The sequence below is a fragment of the Pelobates fuscus genome, chromosome 5, assembly GCF_036172605.1.
Source record: "Pelobates fuscus isolate aPelFus1 chromosome 5, aPelFus1.pri, whole genome shotgun sequence".
NCBI lineage: Eukaryota > Metazoa > Chordata > Amphibia > Anura > Pelobatidae > Pelobates > Pelobates fuscus.
The window spans coordinates 146,066,442-146,085,429 of record NC_086321.1 but is presented as its reverse complement, the minus strand read 5'-3'; the positions used below and the strand labels follow the sequence as shown (position 1 = coordinate 146,085,429).

Here is an 18,988-nt window from a genome sequence, read left to right as displayed (position 1 = left end):
TCTACTGCAGTTACTTCACCATGTTTTTTTTCTTCTATTGTTCACAAAACTTTATTTAAGTTTCTTTGCTGCTGGCGTTAAGTAAACAAAGTTTGAGCCTTTTGTCTTGCTATAAAATAAATGGACCTGTGAGGCAGGAGGCAGTATGGCATTGTCTACGCATGCGCAAATATCGTAATGTTGTAATTTTTTGGCCGTCCAGCGAGCATCCACGTCGTAAAAAAGCGTCTCCAGCGATCAGGTGTCACGCATGCGCAGTTAATGCCCCCCTCGACACGCGTGCGCCGGAAGTCGTATTCCTATGCGCATGTGCCGCACTTTAAAGGTTTTGAGCAATCCGACCCGGCTCGGGGACACCGGATAAACGGGACATCAGCGGACAGGTGGGCCTGCCGGTACGTGCAGCGCGCTATTTATCATGGGAGCGCTATGGTCGGCGAGCAGGGCCCAGGCTCCCATCCTCCTGCACTGTACCCGGCGACATACTGCATCCTATACAGCCCGCCTAGGGAGAGCCCAGCCGGAGCACATCACAGACCTACCCCGGGGGGGTAGAGAGGCTGGCAGTGCGCACTGTGCTGGGCAGTAATAGTGCCCCATGCTTCCCCGCCTCCAATAATGGGCACCTACCGGCTGGGCTTCACTGACTGACAGGCTGCACTGTGTGATAGGGGGCCAGCAGGGCCAGGCACACTGCATCCGCTGCACATTACCATATGTATTGAGATAAATGTACATTTCCTTCTTCCAGTTTAGTTTGTGTGTATAAAAAAATAAAGTAAATATATAAAGAGTGTTTGTGTGTGTGTGAGAGAGAAAGAGGGTAAATGTTGTGTATGTTCAGGGATTGAGGCTAATAAATGGCTAGATTGAAAGTAAAGTGACTAGTTATGTCTCCTAGACTTAGCGATTGGTATTTTCTGCTTAATACACTTTAGAGTTCTGAAGATTAGGGCTAATGTTCTTTTACTTTTATAGGGGAGCGCAGGAGCAAAACATGTCCCAGTCTGCATGAGATTGGTGTGAGTAATACTCCCAGGTATTAGGCATACATTCTCACTTTAGAAATATACATCAGGTAGTTCCCCACTTTACGAACTAATTTGTTCCAAAGCCTAGTTCATAAAGTGAGAGTTCATAAAGGTGAGAACTAATTTCCAATAGACCGCAGTGTAATAAACATGGGTTCCGTTCCTGACCAACACATTTTTCCATTGAAAACCTTAATTATGAAGTACAAATACAAGATGAAAGCATAGCAAATACATATGTTGTAAGAACATTAAAATAAGACCTACCATATTGAAATCGTCATCAAATCATCATCATTTATCTTCCTCCTCAACCAAATGTTGCACTTGTTGAATGTAGCACTGCACTTGTTTCTGGTTCCTTTAAGACCCTCCATGTGTCTCATTACCCCTTCCCAGCCCCATCCATGTGTACCATTTCCCCCCTTCCCTCCCTGTCCATGTGTCTATCCTCCCTCCCCTATTGTACTTGTCAATGTCTCTCTCTCCCCTCCTGTACCTGCACATTTGTCTCTCCCCCCCTTCCTTCCTATACCTGCCAATGTGTCTCTTCCCCTTCTGTACTTGTCCATGTGCATCCCCTCCTGTACCTGCCCATTTGTCTCTCCCCCCTTCTTTCCTTCCTATACCTGCCAATGTGTCTCTCCCCCCTCCCCTTCTGTACTTGTCCATGTGCATCTCTTCCATCCCCTCCTTTCAGGTGTCTCTCCTACCTTCCAGTCCTGTACCTGCTCACCATGGTACAGTACCCGGTCTGACGGGAAGTGCTCTCTCGGTGAGCACTTCCTGGCAGACTGCAGTGTGCTCGGCCATGCTACAACAGCGGCAGGAGGGGAGCAGCTCAGCACAGCACTCCCCTCCTACCAACCACCATCATTGTTACTTACCTTTCCCTTCTCCTGGCCACAAACTCTGCTCCTCGGTCTGCATCCACAGAGCGCCGCCAGCACAAAATGGCGGCGGATCCGTGGAGCATTCGTAAAGCGGGAAATGCCTGTACAATTTTCTCTGTTTACTCAGAGCCCTAGCCCCTCTCTTGGCATATCTGTGATGGGATTAGAGCTGAATTTATGGTGGCAGAAACACTTACCAGCTGATCTATGGTTCGTGTATGTCTCCGTGCCTGAGATTAGGGACTCTGCACAGTGTCAGTTACACCATAATTTTGTTTTGAATGCACAGGAGTTGCAGTTCAATGGCATATGGTCTATTTATCTTATGATAAAGCCTGAGGGTCATACAAGACCAAGCACTGCTATCAACTTTTGTCCAATCTCAACAGCCATCACAGATGATGGCTGTGGGATTCAGACATGGTCTCTCTCATTGTAAGTCTTCAACTGTGGAGGCTCTCGTGGGATCTCTATAGACTTCAGTGTTCTACTCGTGCGGTGCCTGGCAAATAAAGCACCAGGAGCTGTAAAAGACCTACAAGAAGAATATAGCAGCAGCCGCAAGGGACCATTTCCACTGCAGATGTCACCTTAAAAGGGTCTTTACAAAATATCCAAAGATTGCTGAAAGTGACGGGTCCACTTTAATAAATTATGCCAACAAATAAAATTAGTTGTGCACATTTAGTATATTTCTGTTAAAATAATGTAATTCTGAAAAAGTTAATTAGCACATTTACATTTTTCTAAAATTACCTGTCCTAAATTGCTCATAGTAATACCAGACGCTACACATTTTATTAAAGGGATACTATAGTCACCCAGACCATTTCAGCTAATTGAAGTGGCCTGGGTGCATAGTCCCAGGTCCTTTAATCCTGCAAAGGGAATTATTGCCTTTTTTTTCTTTTTAAATAAACTGCAATAATTACCTTTTGAGGGCTAACTCCACCTTCAGTGGCTGTCTATCAGACAATTACTAGAGGGAGTTCTAGGTAGTTAGACTTTTGGTCGCCTAACTGACGCTGGACGTCCTTGCGCTATACATGAGGACATCAAGCATCATGTAAAACCTCACAGGAAAGCATTATACATGATTTCCTACGGGGGAAATACTAATGCAAGCGTGGCCATTGCCGGGCATGCGCGTTGGGTCTCCCCCGCCTGCTAACTTTTTTAATGGGATTTTATTCAGTTTTGTCCGGTCATTGTAGTTCAGCTTTGGTATCTGTAAACTTTAATTCAATTGTTGGGGTTATTCATATGTTGTTTTGGAAAAAAAACAAAAAACGGTGAGATAACTGACATACAAGTAAGATTAGATCACTCTAAAACTGTTGAAATCAAAATGTTTCTATTTCATGAAGCAAATCTTCCATCTTTGTTTTTTCCTCGTGTGTCTTTTGTTGTGGGTATCACATTTGACTTTGAGGGATTACTTCAGTCTTTGTCTCTCTGCCTTTCTCTCTGTTATGAATTTGTTTCTTTCAACCTAAACATATATATTTTTTTAAATAAACAGACAGGCAAACATTCAGTATGGTTTATTAATACAAGTCAAAATATTACAACTTGAAAAATCTGTTACGTTCATTGTCTGTCTGGATAAAGTGCTTTGTGTAACATATTCTAGATTCTCACTTCTAATGCTTTATAATATGCCCATATATTATTTTGTGCTTTACAGTGGTTTAACCAAAATATACTTGTAATTGATTATCAAAGTTGGGCATACAAGAACATGAGACGAGCATGTTAAATGCTTTTAGCTATTTCTAATTAACACAGATTGTACATTACTATTTTTATATCTAATCTGGAACTGTGATGTTACAACGGATAAATTGCTCCAACTCACTAACTCTTTCTTTCTTTTTCTCTTTCTTTCTATAGGAAGAAGAAATCTTAAAGACCGATGATGTCTGATACCTAATGCTTGCTCTCCTTAAGCTGAATACATTGTGATTTCCAGTAATAGAGACAGTATTTCTGAAAGCTGTCTACATTAATGAAAAGAGCAATGTAGTCAGCTTAACTGAATCACCCGTGTTGCCTATTGATTTGAGACATGGTACATCCGTATTGCTGGACAATTGCATGTTAGGTCTATATATTATACATTTTGTTAATTAGTTATTTTGTTTTAAATTTAGTTGTATTAAATTTAAGTATGGAGGAGTGTGAGAACGTAGAACTTCCCCAAGACGAATCTGGAAACAAAATGTTAGAATTGGCTCCTCTTTGCCCCCCACCTCTTCCGCCATATGAAGAGCCTCCACCACCTCCCCTGCAAACGTCCAGTGACGCAGAGGTAATGGACGTTGGCTCTGGTGGTGATGGACAGTCACAAACCCCAGCTGAGGACCTGCATCAAAGCAACGGTGAACAGCTTCTCACTAAAGGGTCATCTTCCTACACAAGCCGTCTGACCTCTGTAGAACCTTATCAGAGTGACCAAAGTCCCAGAACTGCACGCAATGCGCCAGCAATTAAGAGGTTTAATCCCAATCTTAAATTCCTTAAAGATGTTAAGATAAGTGTAAGCTTTACAGAGAGTTGCAAAAGCCAAGACAGACAGGTTCTGTACACTGGAGCAGAGTCAGAGGACGAGTTACAATTTAGTAGCAATAACACAAATGTCAATGGAGACTTGCATGTTTGTCCTTTTGCTGGTAGTAGCAATGGTAAAGTTGCGGGTAAAATTGAAAATGTACATAAACGAAACGACGACATTGAGAATGATCAGGAGAAGAAAGTGGAGTTTGCAGTTTTGGATGAGGTGGAAGATTTCACGGAGAACGTGATGGATGTAGATGACGTAGAGTTTGTAACCAAATCAATTCTTCAGAACGATACAGTTGACGAAGAATCCCTGCTATTTAATTATGAGGTATGTTTTTACTGAAATGAGAATTAATCTAAAGAGTCTTGTCTGTGTTATAGTCTGTCCTGTAATATGTTGTGTAATAGTCAAGTGTTTAGTGCTTATTACTGAAAGCATATCATCAAAATATTCTGGGTTGCAAAATTTGTCATTGCATGCACACTTGTTTTTGTGTTTTTTCCACCAAATGAAGATGAGGTACCTGTTTGCTCAGTGTAAAGGGGATGTTGCCTCTCCCAAAACTGGAAGAGGGTACGGGTGTCTGACAGTTTATTTTACAGGATGATTTTGATAACGATGTGGATGCACTTCTGGAAGAAAGTCTACACACATTCAAGAAAAGAAGGCTGGATGATAAATATGAAGTGGAAAGTGATCACCATTCAGATGGAGAGACCACTGTCCAGCCTATGGTTACCAAAATAAAAACCGTTTTGAAAAGTAAGCTATTTATTTTTTCCTTCTTCTTTTTGCAGCACTTTCATTGTGGAAAGGCAGCCCATTGTACACACATGATATTTATTCAGTAAATACAGAACTGTAGTAGCTTTGTGAACTGATTTTCAAAATGTAGTCTAGAATGTTGTTTTGTTTTTATGTTTTCCCATTTATTTTGCAATTCACTGTTTAGTAACTAAACCCCGTGTGGGCCAATGGATTCTAGCATGCGTAAAAATGAATAAATTTTGTTCTTTTTAAAATCAAGATCGTGGTCGTCCACCCACTGAGCCATTACCTGATGGATGGATTATGACATTCCATAACTCCGGCATTCCTGTGTATTTACATCGAGAGACCAGAGTAGTCACATGGTCACGACCTTACTTCTTGGGAACTGGAAGCATAAGAGTATGTACATTTACTAGATTGACAAATCCCTTCTTTTAAACCCATTTTAATGTGCTTACTTTTTACATTCGAAAAAGAAAGGAACCTTAGCCAAAAATAATGATTTAAATGTCAAAAGCCACTTTGTCGATACGTTTTCTAGCCTCGTTTGTTAACTAGGCCATACAAGAGCAAATTCTGACAATAAAATCTGTCTGCGTTTATGAAAGGTTTGTCTGTGTATGCACCCAACATGCATGGATTTGGGATGTTTATTTTGTTTAGAATTTGTAATGTATGTCAGAAATCCACTTTAAAATTTAGGCCGACAACATAAAAACAGACTACAGGGGGGCGGGGCTTGGACGCCATCCTGGAAGGTCGCAGGAAGACTGAGCTCCTGACAAAATTCGACTTAAAAGCGTTTTAAAAGGGGGACAATACCGGAGCGACCTAGCAGTGGTCTATAAACCCACCATTGTTACAACCGGCAGTTGCGGCCTACAACCTAAAGCGGCCTGGTGCTGCCCTGGCGGGAGAAGCGGCCGATCTCCACGTCCGGGGTGACACAGGCTTATACCCTTGTGGATAGTCTGAGCCTCGCATTCCCCTCCCTCCCCCCCTCCCCTCTGGGCCGGCGGGGGTTATCCCGGCCCTCAACAAGCGGGTACTTACCTCTAGAACGCTCCTGGGCGACACCAGTGAAAGCAGCCTACACGCGGCCCCCTAACATGGCCGACGGCAATACCACACAAACCTGCCTGCAACTCTGCAACTGGGAATCAGACTTCCAGCAGAGATTCGACACGATGTGCCAGCGGTATTGGAGCAAATGGGAGAATCGGCGAAAGCCACCTACAATGCCTGCACCCATGGCACTACCTCCTGAAAAAGATCAGGCCCGATGCCTCCCTCCTGAGCGGAAGAACCAGAGGGTCCACGGCACCACCCGCAGACCACGCTCCAGGCTGCGACACCGTCGCCCGAGACTCCAAGACCTTCCTCCAAGGACAGCAAAGGTGACTCGTGGAAGCGAGGAACTGGGTCCTGGTAACACCCGAGGCTGCTATTATACGGCACGGCGACACTGCAGATGAACAGACCCTGCTGCACCCAGCCGGACCATCACGGGCATCGGTTGAGAGAACTGTTTTCACCTGGCCAGAGCATACATCCAGGCTAATCATTTACTTTTCATTTTATTACTCCGGTCTCGATCTTCACATGACCCAAGTTTGTTTATGTCTTGACAAACACATTACTAGAGCCTTATGGTCGATGTTTTAGTTTTAAGTTACCTGAATCTAGCATAATGATACCAAGCGTACTGTCTTAACTATTCAAGCTCTAGAATGTTTCTTTTGTTTTTTTTATTGTAATCTCAATCTACGTTTAAGCCTGTTTACTATGTAATATCAAACAAAAAAATAAGTGCTTTGTCTATCTACTACCCACTGTAACAAATGTTTAGCAATTAACGTATGGAATGCAGTTGGGGTACCATATGTAAGCCTGTAACCATTATAAGCACTGCAAAAATAAAGAATTTAAAAAAAAAAAAAAAAAACAGACTACAGATTCTTATGATTTTTTTTACATTTATTTATTTTTTTCCCAGAAACATGATCCACCTGTTAGCGGCATTCCCTGCTTACATTACAAGAGAATGAAGGATAATGAGGAAAGAGAGCAGAGTAATGACATCACTCCAGCCCAGTTTTCAGGTTCTCCTGTAAAGATTTCAGAGTCAGACCACCAGGCTGAGGAGCCTGACTCCACTGCTGCAGACACCATTGTTTCAGACGAAAAAGAAACTGTAAGCGACATAGCCCAGGGAGCTCTGGGGCAAGTCAAGGCTAAAGTGGAAGTCTGCAAGGATGAATCCCTTGGTAAGTGCAATCTAGCTATGAAAACTGCACGAAACGTAGATAAACACAGGAGTTGTGAATGGAGAAAAACTTAGTAGCTTGTTCTAATGACCATTCACACTCAGGAGGTAATTCTGCATGCTTTTATTGCAAGATATTGGTTTTACTGTTGTGTGTGATGTAATTAGTTATTTATTTTTAGTCCTAACATTATTAATGTTATGTCTTCCTTTTGTGCAATTATCCATTTATTAAACAGTGATATTTCAATATGGCAACTGAAGGACTCTGGGCCAGTTGATTTATCATTGGAAGTGCTTTATTGCCCTATTTTACAATTTTGAAATTTTTTTAAATGAGCGCTTAGCTTTTTTTATTATAGGTTATTTTGACAAACGACATTCCTCAGGTGTTCTTGGTTTATGAGTCTCAGAATATTCTGCAAGCCTACCACTGATAGAACTATGGGGGTTACAATTCAGAATATATGAGATTGTAGTTCTGCACATCTGATCTGAATAGAAATTGTTGCATTTTGTACAGAATCAACATTGTCTTGTTTATATCCTGTGCTGGTTATATTATTGTACCTGTATGGCTGCAATCTATGAAGACATGTGCCTGTTTGCAGCGCTAATTAACCATTTTCACAGTATGGTATGTTGGAAGTCAGTCGGCAAGCAACCCCCTTCATTTTAATGATTTGGGGTTTGCCTTAAATCTGACTTTTTGTTCTGGATTTGGAAACCTTTTTATGTGGGTAAGAAAGTGGTTTTATCATTTTTCATTATTTCATAGAGATAATGTTTGTGAGATACTTATGTAGACTGTGTTGAAATCTTATTATAATTCCAAAGCAATAAAAAGGGTCACTTTCTTATTTTCAACTGCAATAGTGGCAGGTGGTTCAATTCTTTACAATGAGAAGTTGTGTGAGTTGTTTAATCGCAAAAACAAACACTTCATTGTACTTCTTAACTTCTGTCTATTATTTTTTTTTATTATTATTATTTTCAGACCTAGAAAATTTTCGCCGCTATCTGGAAAAACGATTTGACTTTGAGCAAGTAACCATTAAGAAATTCAGAACTTGGGCAGAAAGAAGACAGTTCAACCGTGAAGTGAAACGCAAGCAAGCAGAATGTGAAAGGCCAATTTTGCCTGCCAATCAAAAACTTATAACCTTATCTGTACAGGATGCCCCTACAAAGAAAGGTTTGTTTTCTTTACCTATAAACATTACTGTTAGCCTCTGGTCTTTCAGTTCTGTGTACCAAGAATAATCCCAAAAACAACTAACAAGTCTGTTGGGGAACTCTTGTGTGACAACACTTGCAGCTTATTGTTGTGTTTATGGTGCTCTGAGTCTTTAGGGATATGTCAGGTCCCCAGTATCATAATGTTACAAGATGAGGTTTGCAGTGGCGAGTTCATTCAGAACTTTGAATTGTGAGCTTCTGGTTCAAACATTACAAAACAGACACAAAAGGAGACGGCGTGCATTAACCATTAGATGTCAAATCTAGCGCTGGAGAGGGCTGTTTTTCCTCCAGAAAGCCTTGAGGCTTTTCTGGAAACTAGCACAATTTATTCCATTGAGTATTTGTCTCCTGTCCTAGGCACACAAAGCCTACTCACTAGAGGTTACATTAGTGTTTAAATGTTTTTATGTATACATTTTAATTTTTTATTTTTTTTTGGTGAAAAAAAAAGGAAACAAAATACCTTGTAACATGGAAATCCTATATGTTTAAATAACCTAATAAAAATCCACTATTATTTACGGAAACAATATAATTAGAAGTATGCAAAGTAGCAGTGTGCAATATTTAAAGCCTTCTAATGTGTTTTTATCCTTTTTAGAATTTATTATCAATCCTAATGGAAAGTCTGAAGTTTGTATACTTCATGAATATATGCAGCGAATTTTGAAAGTTCGCCCTGTTTACAACTTCTTTGAATGTGGTAAGAAAGGATAAAATATTTGCAGTTAAATGTACAAAATGTGTAAACTTTTTGTTTTTTTTCTTCTCCATATTGTATTTCTTTATCTGCCTTTTTTCAGTAAATAGTATGTCTGATTTTGTTGATGACTAGTCCAAAGGCATGTAGTGTCAATAGCTTGTTTGCTGTCACACACAGACCTTCAAATATAATTTTTAGTTATCATGAGCAAGAAAAGGACATTTACTTAAATATCCCTGCAATTTACCGTACAATATCTAAATAATGTATTGGTGTTTATATGTCCTCTCTTTTTTGTACATGGGTGTAATGATTTACCATTGCATTTGATACATGGTGTAGTCCTTCCCTGTTCTGTATTATCATACAAATTTAATCATAATGTTCCCGGCTTGCTTTTGTATAATGTACTATAGTTGAATTTTTGGTATGCTTGATATCTTTATAACCTCGGTTCATTTATATAATGTTAGGTCTGGAAATATTTGGACACTGACACAAGTTTCGTTTAATCTGTTTTCCAAAATAAATTCAAGTTACAATTAAATGATGAATATAAGGTTAAAGTGCAGTCTGTCTGCTTTAATTTGAGGGTATTCAAATCCAAATTAGAGGAAGGGTTGAGGAATTGGAGAAAGGGTTTAGGAATTACAGCTCTTTAATATGTAGCCCTCTCTTTTTAAAGGGACCAAAATACATTTTACAATTGACTCAAAAGCTGTTTCATGGACAGATCTGGGCCACTACTTCGTTATTTCTTTATCAACTAAGCAGGTAAAAGGTCTGGAGTTGATTCCAGGCGTGGCATTTGGAAACGGTTGCTGTGCATGCGATCAAATGAGCTGTCAATGTAAGTGAAACAGGCCATCCTTAGGCTGCAATAAAACAATACAAGGAAAACATCAGAGAGTTGGCAGTAACAATAGGAGTGGCAAAATCCACGGTTTGTTACATCGGGAGTGAGGGGGGGATAACTCACTGGTAAGCTCTAACCCATACAAATGCCTGGATGTGGGGAGTTGTTGTTGTCCGGTCTGAAGAAATTGTTTATCGACTTAGCTTTGCGGCCTGGTGTGCTCAGCCGTCGTGCACTGGGTCACTAGTGTTTATTGATGTGACAGAAGCAGCCGGATGAATTCTGAAGTGTATAGGGATAAATTGTCTGCTCAGATTCAACCAAATTCAGCAAAGTTGATAGGACGGCGCCTCACTTTACAGATGAATAGTGACCAAAAATATACTGCGAAAGCAACCCAGGAGTTTAAGGCAATGGCAGATTCAATCAACTGATCTCAACAAGCTCGAGCATTCATTTCACATGCTGAAGATAAAACTTAAAGGACCACTATAGGCACCCAGACCACTTCAGCTTAATGAAGTGGTCTGGGTGCCAGGTCTATCTAGGGTTAACCCTGTAGCTGTAAACATAGCAGTTTCAGAGAAACTGCTATGCTCACCTATAGGTTAATCCAGCCTCTAGTGGCTGTCTCATTGACAGCCGCCAGAGACGCTTTCGCGCTTCTCAATGTGATTTTCACAGTGAGAAGACGCCAGCGTCTATAGGAAAGTATTGAGAATGCTTTCCTATGGACTGGCTGAATGCGCGGCTCATGCCGCGCATGCTCATTCAGCCGATGACGGGAATGGAGGCGGAGAGTCCCCAGCGCAGAGGGAGCCTGGCAGTGTTTAACCCCTTCCTTACCCTAGAGCCCGGCGGGAAGGGGGCCCCTAAGGGTGGGGGGGACCTAGATACCCTATAGTGCCAGGAAAACAAGTATGTTTTCCTGGCACTATAGTGGTCCTTTAAGACAGAAAGACCCACAAACAACTGAAGACCTCTGTTGTAAAGGACTGACAAAGCATCACAAAGAAGGACACCAAAAGTTGGTGATATCCATGCATTCTACTCTTCACACAGTCTTTGTCTGCAAAGGATTCTTGACAAAGTATTCAAATATTTACATTTTATTTAGGATAGTGTTAATTTCTCCAATTACATTTAAGCCCCTGAAATGAGGAGACTGTGTATGAAAATGGTTGCAATTCCTAAACATTTCATACGATATTTTTCCAGATTTCCAAGCGGCAGTCATAACAAGTGGGATGTAATTGCCCATTTATGACAGGACAGGTAGCATTGAAAAGTTAAAACAACAAAATGCTGTCCCCACCCCCCAGTCTCCTCCCCTCCTAGCCTTATAAAGGGCAACTCCACCCTGAGCTCCCCATGTGTTTGCCTGTCCTCGAGAGAGACAGGTCAGGTAGCAGAGCTCTGCCTTCCCTTGGCAGAATTGGTGAAGCTATTCACCTTTTTTTTGTTGTGTTTTGGATAGACGTGTTGTGGGGGCTGCGGCTCCTGGAGGGCGCTCCGTCTTGCTTTTGAAGGTTTGCTTGACCAGTGTGCTTGTCCTCCAATTATTATAGGATATGAACACACGACAGGCTCCTGTGTTTCACTCCTTTATAATTCCGCTCAATCCATGCTGGGTGATGGAAGAGGCAAAAGTGCGTCTGTACGCACCGCTGGGAGGCTCCATATGTGGACAACACACTTGGGTGTTGTTGCATTCCACTTAAGAATCGCAGAGTGCTATGCACCTGCACAAAGCGATCTCGGCACCTGGTAAGAACTCTTGAATCTGGAGCCTTATGGCAGGATAATTAAACCCAGCAGTAACTATCTGGCCACCGGGTGTGTTTCAGATTAGTTACCAGTGTGCTCTCACCAGCCCTCCAGCACACCAGAGGCTTATTAAGGTGAGACAAGTAGCTTTCATCTTAAGTCTCTTTCTTTCCTAAATAAGTTAATTTGGAAACGTGACTGCCAGTTGCAATCCACATTTGCCTCTGTGGGTTCTGCCAATTTGTCCAACAAACAGAAGCAATTAGGCAACCAATTCCGTATAGCCTTGTTATCCATATAGAAGGCACAACCACGTTTAAGGTAAGTAGCTATTGGTTTGTTTCAGCAAGCTTGTACTAAAATCCTCCGTTAGATGCTCACCCAGTCTCCACTCCTTCAAAAAATCGTTAAAAACCCTCTTCTTCATAAAAGCGTATCAATTAAACTGTTAATAGCTCCCGACTGATTCCTCTCTTGCAGCTGTCATTAGTCTAATACTATCCTTACCTTTTGTGTCATTTTACCCCACTCCCTCTAGCATGTAAGCTCATTGAGCAGGGCCCTCAACCCCCCTGTTCCTGTGTGTCCAACTTGTCTGGTTATAACTACATGTCTGTTCGTCCACCCATTGTAAAGCGCTGCGGAATTTGATGGCGCTATATAAACAACATAATAAATTCAAGGCTATTTCCAAAGCTGGCTTATTTACGAAGGAAAAGGCTGTATATAATGCCTGTGAAAGTCGATCTCATTGTGGAACACAAGCACAGGTTGCTCTGTGTCTCCAGTAACAGAAAAGGAATGTACACACAGGTTGTGATTCATCTCCTCTACCAGCAAATGCATGTGCGAGTTATCTTCTGTTTTGGTGCAAATTACCCACCTATGTACTTCCTAAATGCTTATTTGTGTGCAATGTTCAGGCCCATCTATTTACAGCCTAACTGCATGTTTTGTGGGCAGTGTCCAGAACCACCTGTGTTTTCTTTCCTCCCAGATTCATGTATATATTGCCAACATGGTCTGTGACGCTGTACAATAAGTTAACAAACACAAGCAATCCTACAAAGCATGTTTTGTCATACAGGAACAGTAGATGAAGAGGGGCCTACCCAAATAAGCTTATTATCTAAAAGATGGAGGTTTTTCTCTATAGTTTGACCATTATCAACTCTGTTTGCTGCCAATATAAATTACTGGTGGAATTTTATTCTAACCTGTGGCTATCCTCAGTTTTGTCTGATTAGTATAAGATCCCCTGCTATCTGTGCAGGAAAGGGTTTAATGAGGTAAGATATATTTTACCCTTGAGATTATAACTCCTATAACATATGAGATGCAGCATCAAGCCATGAGTTGTCAGACTGAGAATTCACCTTCCTGTAAATCATCTATATTTTGGATCTAGTTTTGTTCTACTTATGGAAGGTGCATCTTAAATCGGTTTCCATGGCTTTTATGGATGGACCTTTTTTTTTTTTTTTTTAAATATATGCTGGCCTGGTTTTATAAGGGATAAATTGTCATCTACTAATACAACGGAGTTACACATACATTTAATAGATTCCCTATTTCACATTTCTGATGTGTCAGTTTCAGGGGAGCTGAAGAGCCCGGGTTCTGGAACTTGGGCACTAGGCTGTCTTAGAGTCTCTTTCTTTTCTCTAGTGACTGTTACCATGTCAGCCTCTGAGCATTCAAGCAGCAGCTTGTGAGCCCTTCTGTGGATTTTCTAAGTTCCATCTTAGCTGTGCTTTGAATAATTTGAAGCAATAAAATGTTTCTTTTGTCCTAGGTTTATATTTTAGACTATACATATAACAATTTTAGGATGTGTTTCTCTGTCTAGTATGAAACCCAGACTTGCTGGTAGTAGAAATTCAGTTTTTCATTTTTACTTTATGTCCATAGTGAGCATTTTGTTTTCCTAGTTTCTTTTAATAACTTCCACTCACTTTCCCTGGGTCACATCAAGTGTCTGCCAACGTCTGTGAGTTGGGCTAAAACTAGAATATTAACTTCCAGTTTGTACTCCTTTTTAAGATGTTAACTTGTATTTTATCATACAAGGTTTCAGTATGTTTATGGTTTGATTTTTACCTCACCATTTTATTGAAATACCATGTCTTACACCACAAGGTTCTGCTGCATAGCCCAGCAGGGCCAGATTATTGTAGGTGTCTCTGGAGTAGCTCGTCCAGGCCTATGCTTTAAACTCAGCTCAAATGGCTGCCATATATGTGGACCGTTTTATTTATGATTTCTTTGTTTCCATTCTGAAATGAGGTGTATCCACTACAATGGTGCTACAATCAGATTAAAACTGACTTTATTATCAGTTTTCCACTAGTCAGCAGTGGGCTGGGCTTCATTGTGTGTGTGTGTGTGTGTGTGTGTGTGTGTGTGTGTGTGTGTCTTTACAGTGAGATGGTGGCATCTCATTCTCACCTGGAGGAGTCCTGACCTTGTGTAAACTAGCAGTTGGTTATCAAATGGTAATTCAGCTTTTCTTATTAGGTTTTAGGCCTTTGCAGCCCAAAATACAGCAGTCCAACATACTTCAGCTCCAGATGTGTAGAGTTTGGGATCTATTCATTTTTTACTTCTGAAGTGTATGTGCTATTATGTATGCATCTATGTATATGATTTTTTTTGTTTGTTTGTTTCTAGTTATATCACATTACCCATGTGCAGATATATCTTGCAGCTTTCCTTTCATCTTTTTCACAAGTGATTTTCAAAGACAAACTCACAATCCACTGGGTATATTCTTACCTTTGATATTAGGGAATCCTTTGTAGGTTTAATTTTTCTTCTCCTACATTTATTCATAGTTTTCTCCATATGTTGAAGTATCTCTACAATGGCTAGTTGTGAGGCTGGTCACGCTAAAGGTTTAATTAGCGGTTAATTATTTGTCTTATTGGCCTGCATGTTCATCACAGATAGGGATTTATATCCGTTTTTTTCCTATTTTCTGTTTGTTTTTTTGTAGGTATTGGGCTATATTAATCACCCTATAATAATGGTAAATATATATTTTTCATATATATATTTGTCTGTATAAGTGACAAAATACACTAAACCAAACCCCTTAAATTCCATTAGTGAAAATATGAATAACGAGCAATTGCCCTTCTCTATTCTGAAAACTGGAGCGTAAGATTCCTCCAAATCTTGGGGTTATGTCTATATAAGTGTTTATTTCCATTCATATGCATATTTAAATTAAAGTGTTGTATGTCACATTTGGATTTGAGCTCTGGGAGAGCTGATTACTAACCGTGTATTTTCTTACCCCACAGATGCGAATAAGGTTCTAACTTACAGTTTAATACTGGTGTTGTTCCAGAATTTCTCCAGTAGTCAGTCCCATCAGCTAGGGATGGTATATTTTGTGATTCAGGAGCCATAATCCACAGGCTACTGTATGGTGGGTTCTCTAGGTGAAATTGTTCCCGCCCTGTGTTTTCATCTCGCGTTAGCATCCCACTTGGACGTCTGGAAAAACCTAAATTTTACTTACCGTAAATTTATTTTTCCATAGTCCAAGCGGCAGTCATGATTTCCCTCCCTTTTATACTATAAAAAAAAATGTAAACCTATATCCTTCTATTAGCTTGTTATATACTGGGGAGCTCAGGGTGGAGTTGCCCTTTATAAGGCTAGGAGGGGAGGAGACTGGGTGGGGACTGCATTTTGTTGTCTTTTGTCTAACCCCTTGAATTAAAGCTGAAAGTCTGGACTTCAATTGCATCTTGGCTCTTTCATTTCAAATACATTGTGGTGGCGTACAGAGCCAAAATTATGAAAATGGTGTCAGTGTCCAAATAGTTTCGGACAAAAATGTATGTTTTAATCAAGTAATGATGTATTGAATTTCCTAATTGCTAGTTCTTGTTTTGTTTTTTTGTTTTTTTTTCAATAAAAATGTTTTGTGTTTGTTTGCAGAGAACCCAAGTGAACCTTTTGGAACTTCTGTAATTATTGATGGAGTGGCGTATGGTACTGGGACCGCAAGCAGCAAAAAACTGGCAAAGAATAAAGCTGGTATTGTTGTTTTGCGTGGGGGTTATCCTTTTGGATATATACTCAATATATACAAATAAGGGGCATCCGTATACACGTTATGTGTTTCTCCCAGCAGGGCTTCCTCCTTTGAAGGATGGGTTGTTGAATTTCATGTCTGCAGTTTAGGGGGGTGTGTTGTTTAAGTTATCGGTATCTGGCTGAGAAGCAATAACTTCTTAAAATAAAGTTTTTAGTTGCCTAGAACTTTCAAGGTTTATACCAATGTTGAATATGAAGGGTATGGTGGCTTACACTGCTGAAATGGAAAGTTTCTATTTGCTTGACTAGTTTGCCATAAAGTGTACAGATCTATTGTGGCTACAGTTGTCAGCTGAACCTTTTGTGTAGACTTACTTGGATCCCCTCTTTTTTTTTTTTTTTTTTTAAATAAAGCTTCCCTGTTTTGTCTTGTGAACAGCAGGTGGTGGATTTGCTCTGTATACATATGTTTGTGCTCCTGGTTCAACATGTCCATATTAATAGCAGTTTCTTTTAATCTCTTTCAGCACGTGCTACTCTGGAAATCCTTATTCCAGACTTTGTTAAGCAGACCGCCGAAGAGAAGAACAAAGACAGTGATGAGCTTGAGGTGAGGGAAGCAGATGTTTTGCTTAGATAATTACCTTACAGACCTATTCGACAATACAATGCTTTCTTTTTCTGCTTCACAGCTTTTCTTTCAAATTAATTCTGATGTATTTAAGAAATCCGTTGTAAAACTTTTTAATCAAATTTTAAATCCTGCCTTTTGTAGCACTAGATTGGTTTTAGGCTATTTATTTGACACCCTGTCTGTCTGTTTCTCAGTATTTTAACCATGTCAGTATTGAAGATTCTCGCGTGTATGAACTGACCAACAAAGCTGGACTGTTGTCTCCATATCAAATCCTCCATGAGTGCCTTAAAAGGTAAGACAAGTTACATATAATTCTATACTAACCTGCCACGTGTGTCTATCTAGATTATGGGTGTCCAACCTTTCCCCGGGCCACATTGAGTAAAGAGGTATTGTCTTGGGCCGCACATAAAATATATCATCAAAATTCAAAAGCCCTTTTCTTAATTTTGATATTTGATTTGTTTAGTAGATTTCTGCTCTTTCTGCACAGGACCCTCGCTCGCCTAGTAGTGATGCCGATGCCGGGATGATATCATCTTCCCAGCTGCCTGCTCACGGCAAGGCATGCCAGGGAGCTGTGCAAAAAGAGCTCATTAAGTAATGGGGGCCCGGCATCCCGGATGGCAACTGGGCTGCATTACAAGCAGTTTTAGGTCTACTGGTTGGACACTCCTGATCTAGATATAGCTCTTTCTCTGTAATAAAATTGTGTGAGATGAATAAATCTATCTTTATATAGATCTCTTGATCTATACTAAAAAATGGATAGTACTCTAGGACTTGTTGGAAAAATGAAATGTACATATGGCTTACTTTTTAATTGTGATTCTCAGAAACCATGGAATGGGGGATACATCAATCAAGTTTGAAGTGATACCTGGCAAGAATCAAAAAAGTGAATATGTAATGACATGCGGAAAGCATACTGTGCGTGGCTGGTGTGAGTATTATGTATTTCATTTTTATTTTATTTCATTTTTTTTCCCCCCACTCAACTCGCCTGATTATAAGGGGGTGGGTAATCTTTAATTATTGTTCATTTTATAAACAAAGATCCATAAGATATGGTCCTGGATTTTCAGTCATCGAACTGGAATAGACCGTGACTGAAATTTATTGACCAATATTCTTGACCCATTGTGTTTAGAGAGGGTGCGGAGTATGCCATACAAGTATATGTATCAACAGGAGAAATGCTTCAGAAAGCAGCAACACAGAAGATCTTGATAGCTTGTGCAATAACCAGAAATGGTTGCATTGAGTATCCCTTTGGATTTGTTTTTTTATTTTAATTTTTTTTTCCCTCCCCTTAACTGCAGAAACAGATATGTGAAAAGCCATGCTTACCTAGTTTAAAGGTTTGCTTACATTATTAGACAAAGCCTGTTTTGTACCTTTCGTGCATGTTGCCCTATTTTTAGCTCTAGCAGTTGCAACTGACAGGGAAACTGCAGCCGCATTCCACAGCTATGCCACATGAATTGAATTAAAGTGGGGCTGTCACTGTCTGGGGATAGACCCTTTGACGGTGACTGCTCTGCTGTCTTGTTCAGTGGCCGCGGATTATACTTACCTGAACCTGTCCCCTGCAGCTGTCACTATGGTCTTCGTGCTGGTCCTCTTCAACTCCTGCATCATATGCCAGGGACCTACGTTCGTGTTGTACTCTTTAGCACACGCAAGAATACAACAACTGAGTTCTATGGACGATCCCACCAGAGCCTCCATACACAAAGCCTTTCTCCCTACAGCAATTACTCATGATAACTGGGGGGAAATTTCAAAACTTGCCAGAGGTAGCTCTGCCTTTTGAAAAGTTTTGCCAAGTGTAGAAAATATACTAAGACAAAGTAGTCCCTGTTTTGTCTTGGTATATCTTTTGACTGCGTGACCAAATTTATGTGATATAAGTTAATTTGAGTATTTTATTTTTTTTGTAAATATAATTTTTATTTTTGTTTTGTTTACGTTCGAGGTTTGGAGACTCGCAGGTCTCTAGTCAAATTAGAATATGCAGACAAGTTTAACGTTCAGTAACAAAAAGATCTCGGGCTCGCAGGCCCTCATGGGTAAGTAAACCGGTCGATACAGTGTCACAGGTGTTTAAGCAAGAGCATATTGTGTGCCCTGTCCCTTGGTGAGGGCAGTACTTTGCGTGTTCTGTTGGGCTCGCAGGCCCCTTGTAATGTCGGGCACGCAGGTCCCG

General features: G+C 40.5%; 1 protein-coding gene across 1 annotated transcript in view; it reads left to right on the top strand.

Annotated features, from left to right (window-relative positions):
- The first annotated feature begins 377 nt into the window (after positions 1-377).
- DGCR8 (DGCR8 microprocessor complex subunit) overlaps positions 378-18,988 on the top strand; it is a 30,664-nt gene continuing 12,053 nt past the window's right edge. Inside the window, exons 1-11 of the mRNA XM_063457034.1 lie at positions 378-395; positions 3,818-4,814; positions 5,090-5,249; positions 5,515-5,657; positions 7,255-7,525; positions 8,522-8,719; positions 9,368-9,469; positions 16,044-16,142; positions 16,670-16,752; positions 16,971-17,071; positions 17,616-17,722. Of these exons, the coding sequence (XP_063313104.1) occupies positions 4,095-4,814; positions 5,090-5,249; positions 5,515-5,657; positions 7,255-7,525; positions 8,522-8,719; positions 9,368-9,469; positions 16,044-16,142; positions 16,670-16,752; positions 16,971-17,071; positions 17,616-17,722 (1,984 nt within the window). The 5' untranslated portion in view covers positions 378-395; positions 3,818-4,094. The remainder of the gene's footprint in view (positions 396-3,817; positions 4,815-5,089; positions 5,250-5,514; positions 5,658-7,254; positions 7,526-8,521; positions 8,720-9,367; positions 9,470-16,043; positions 16,143-16,669; positions 16,753-16,970; positions 17,072-17,615; positions 17,723-18,988) is intronic.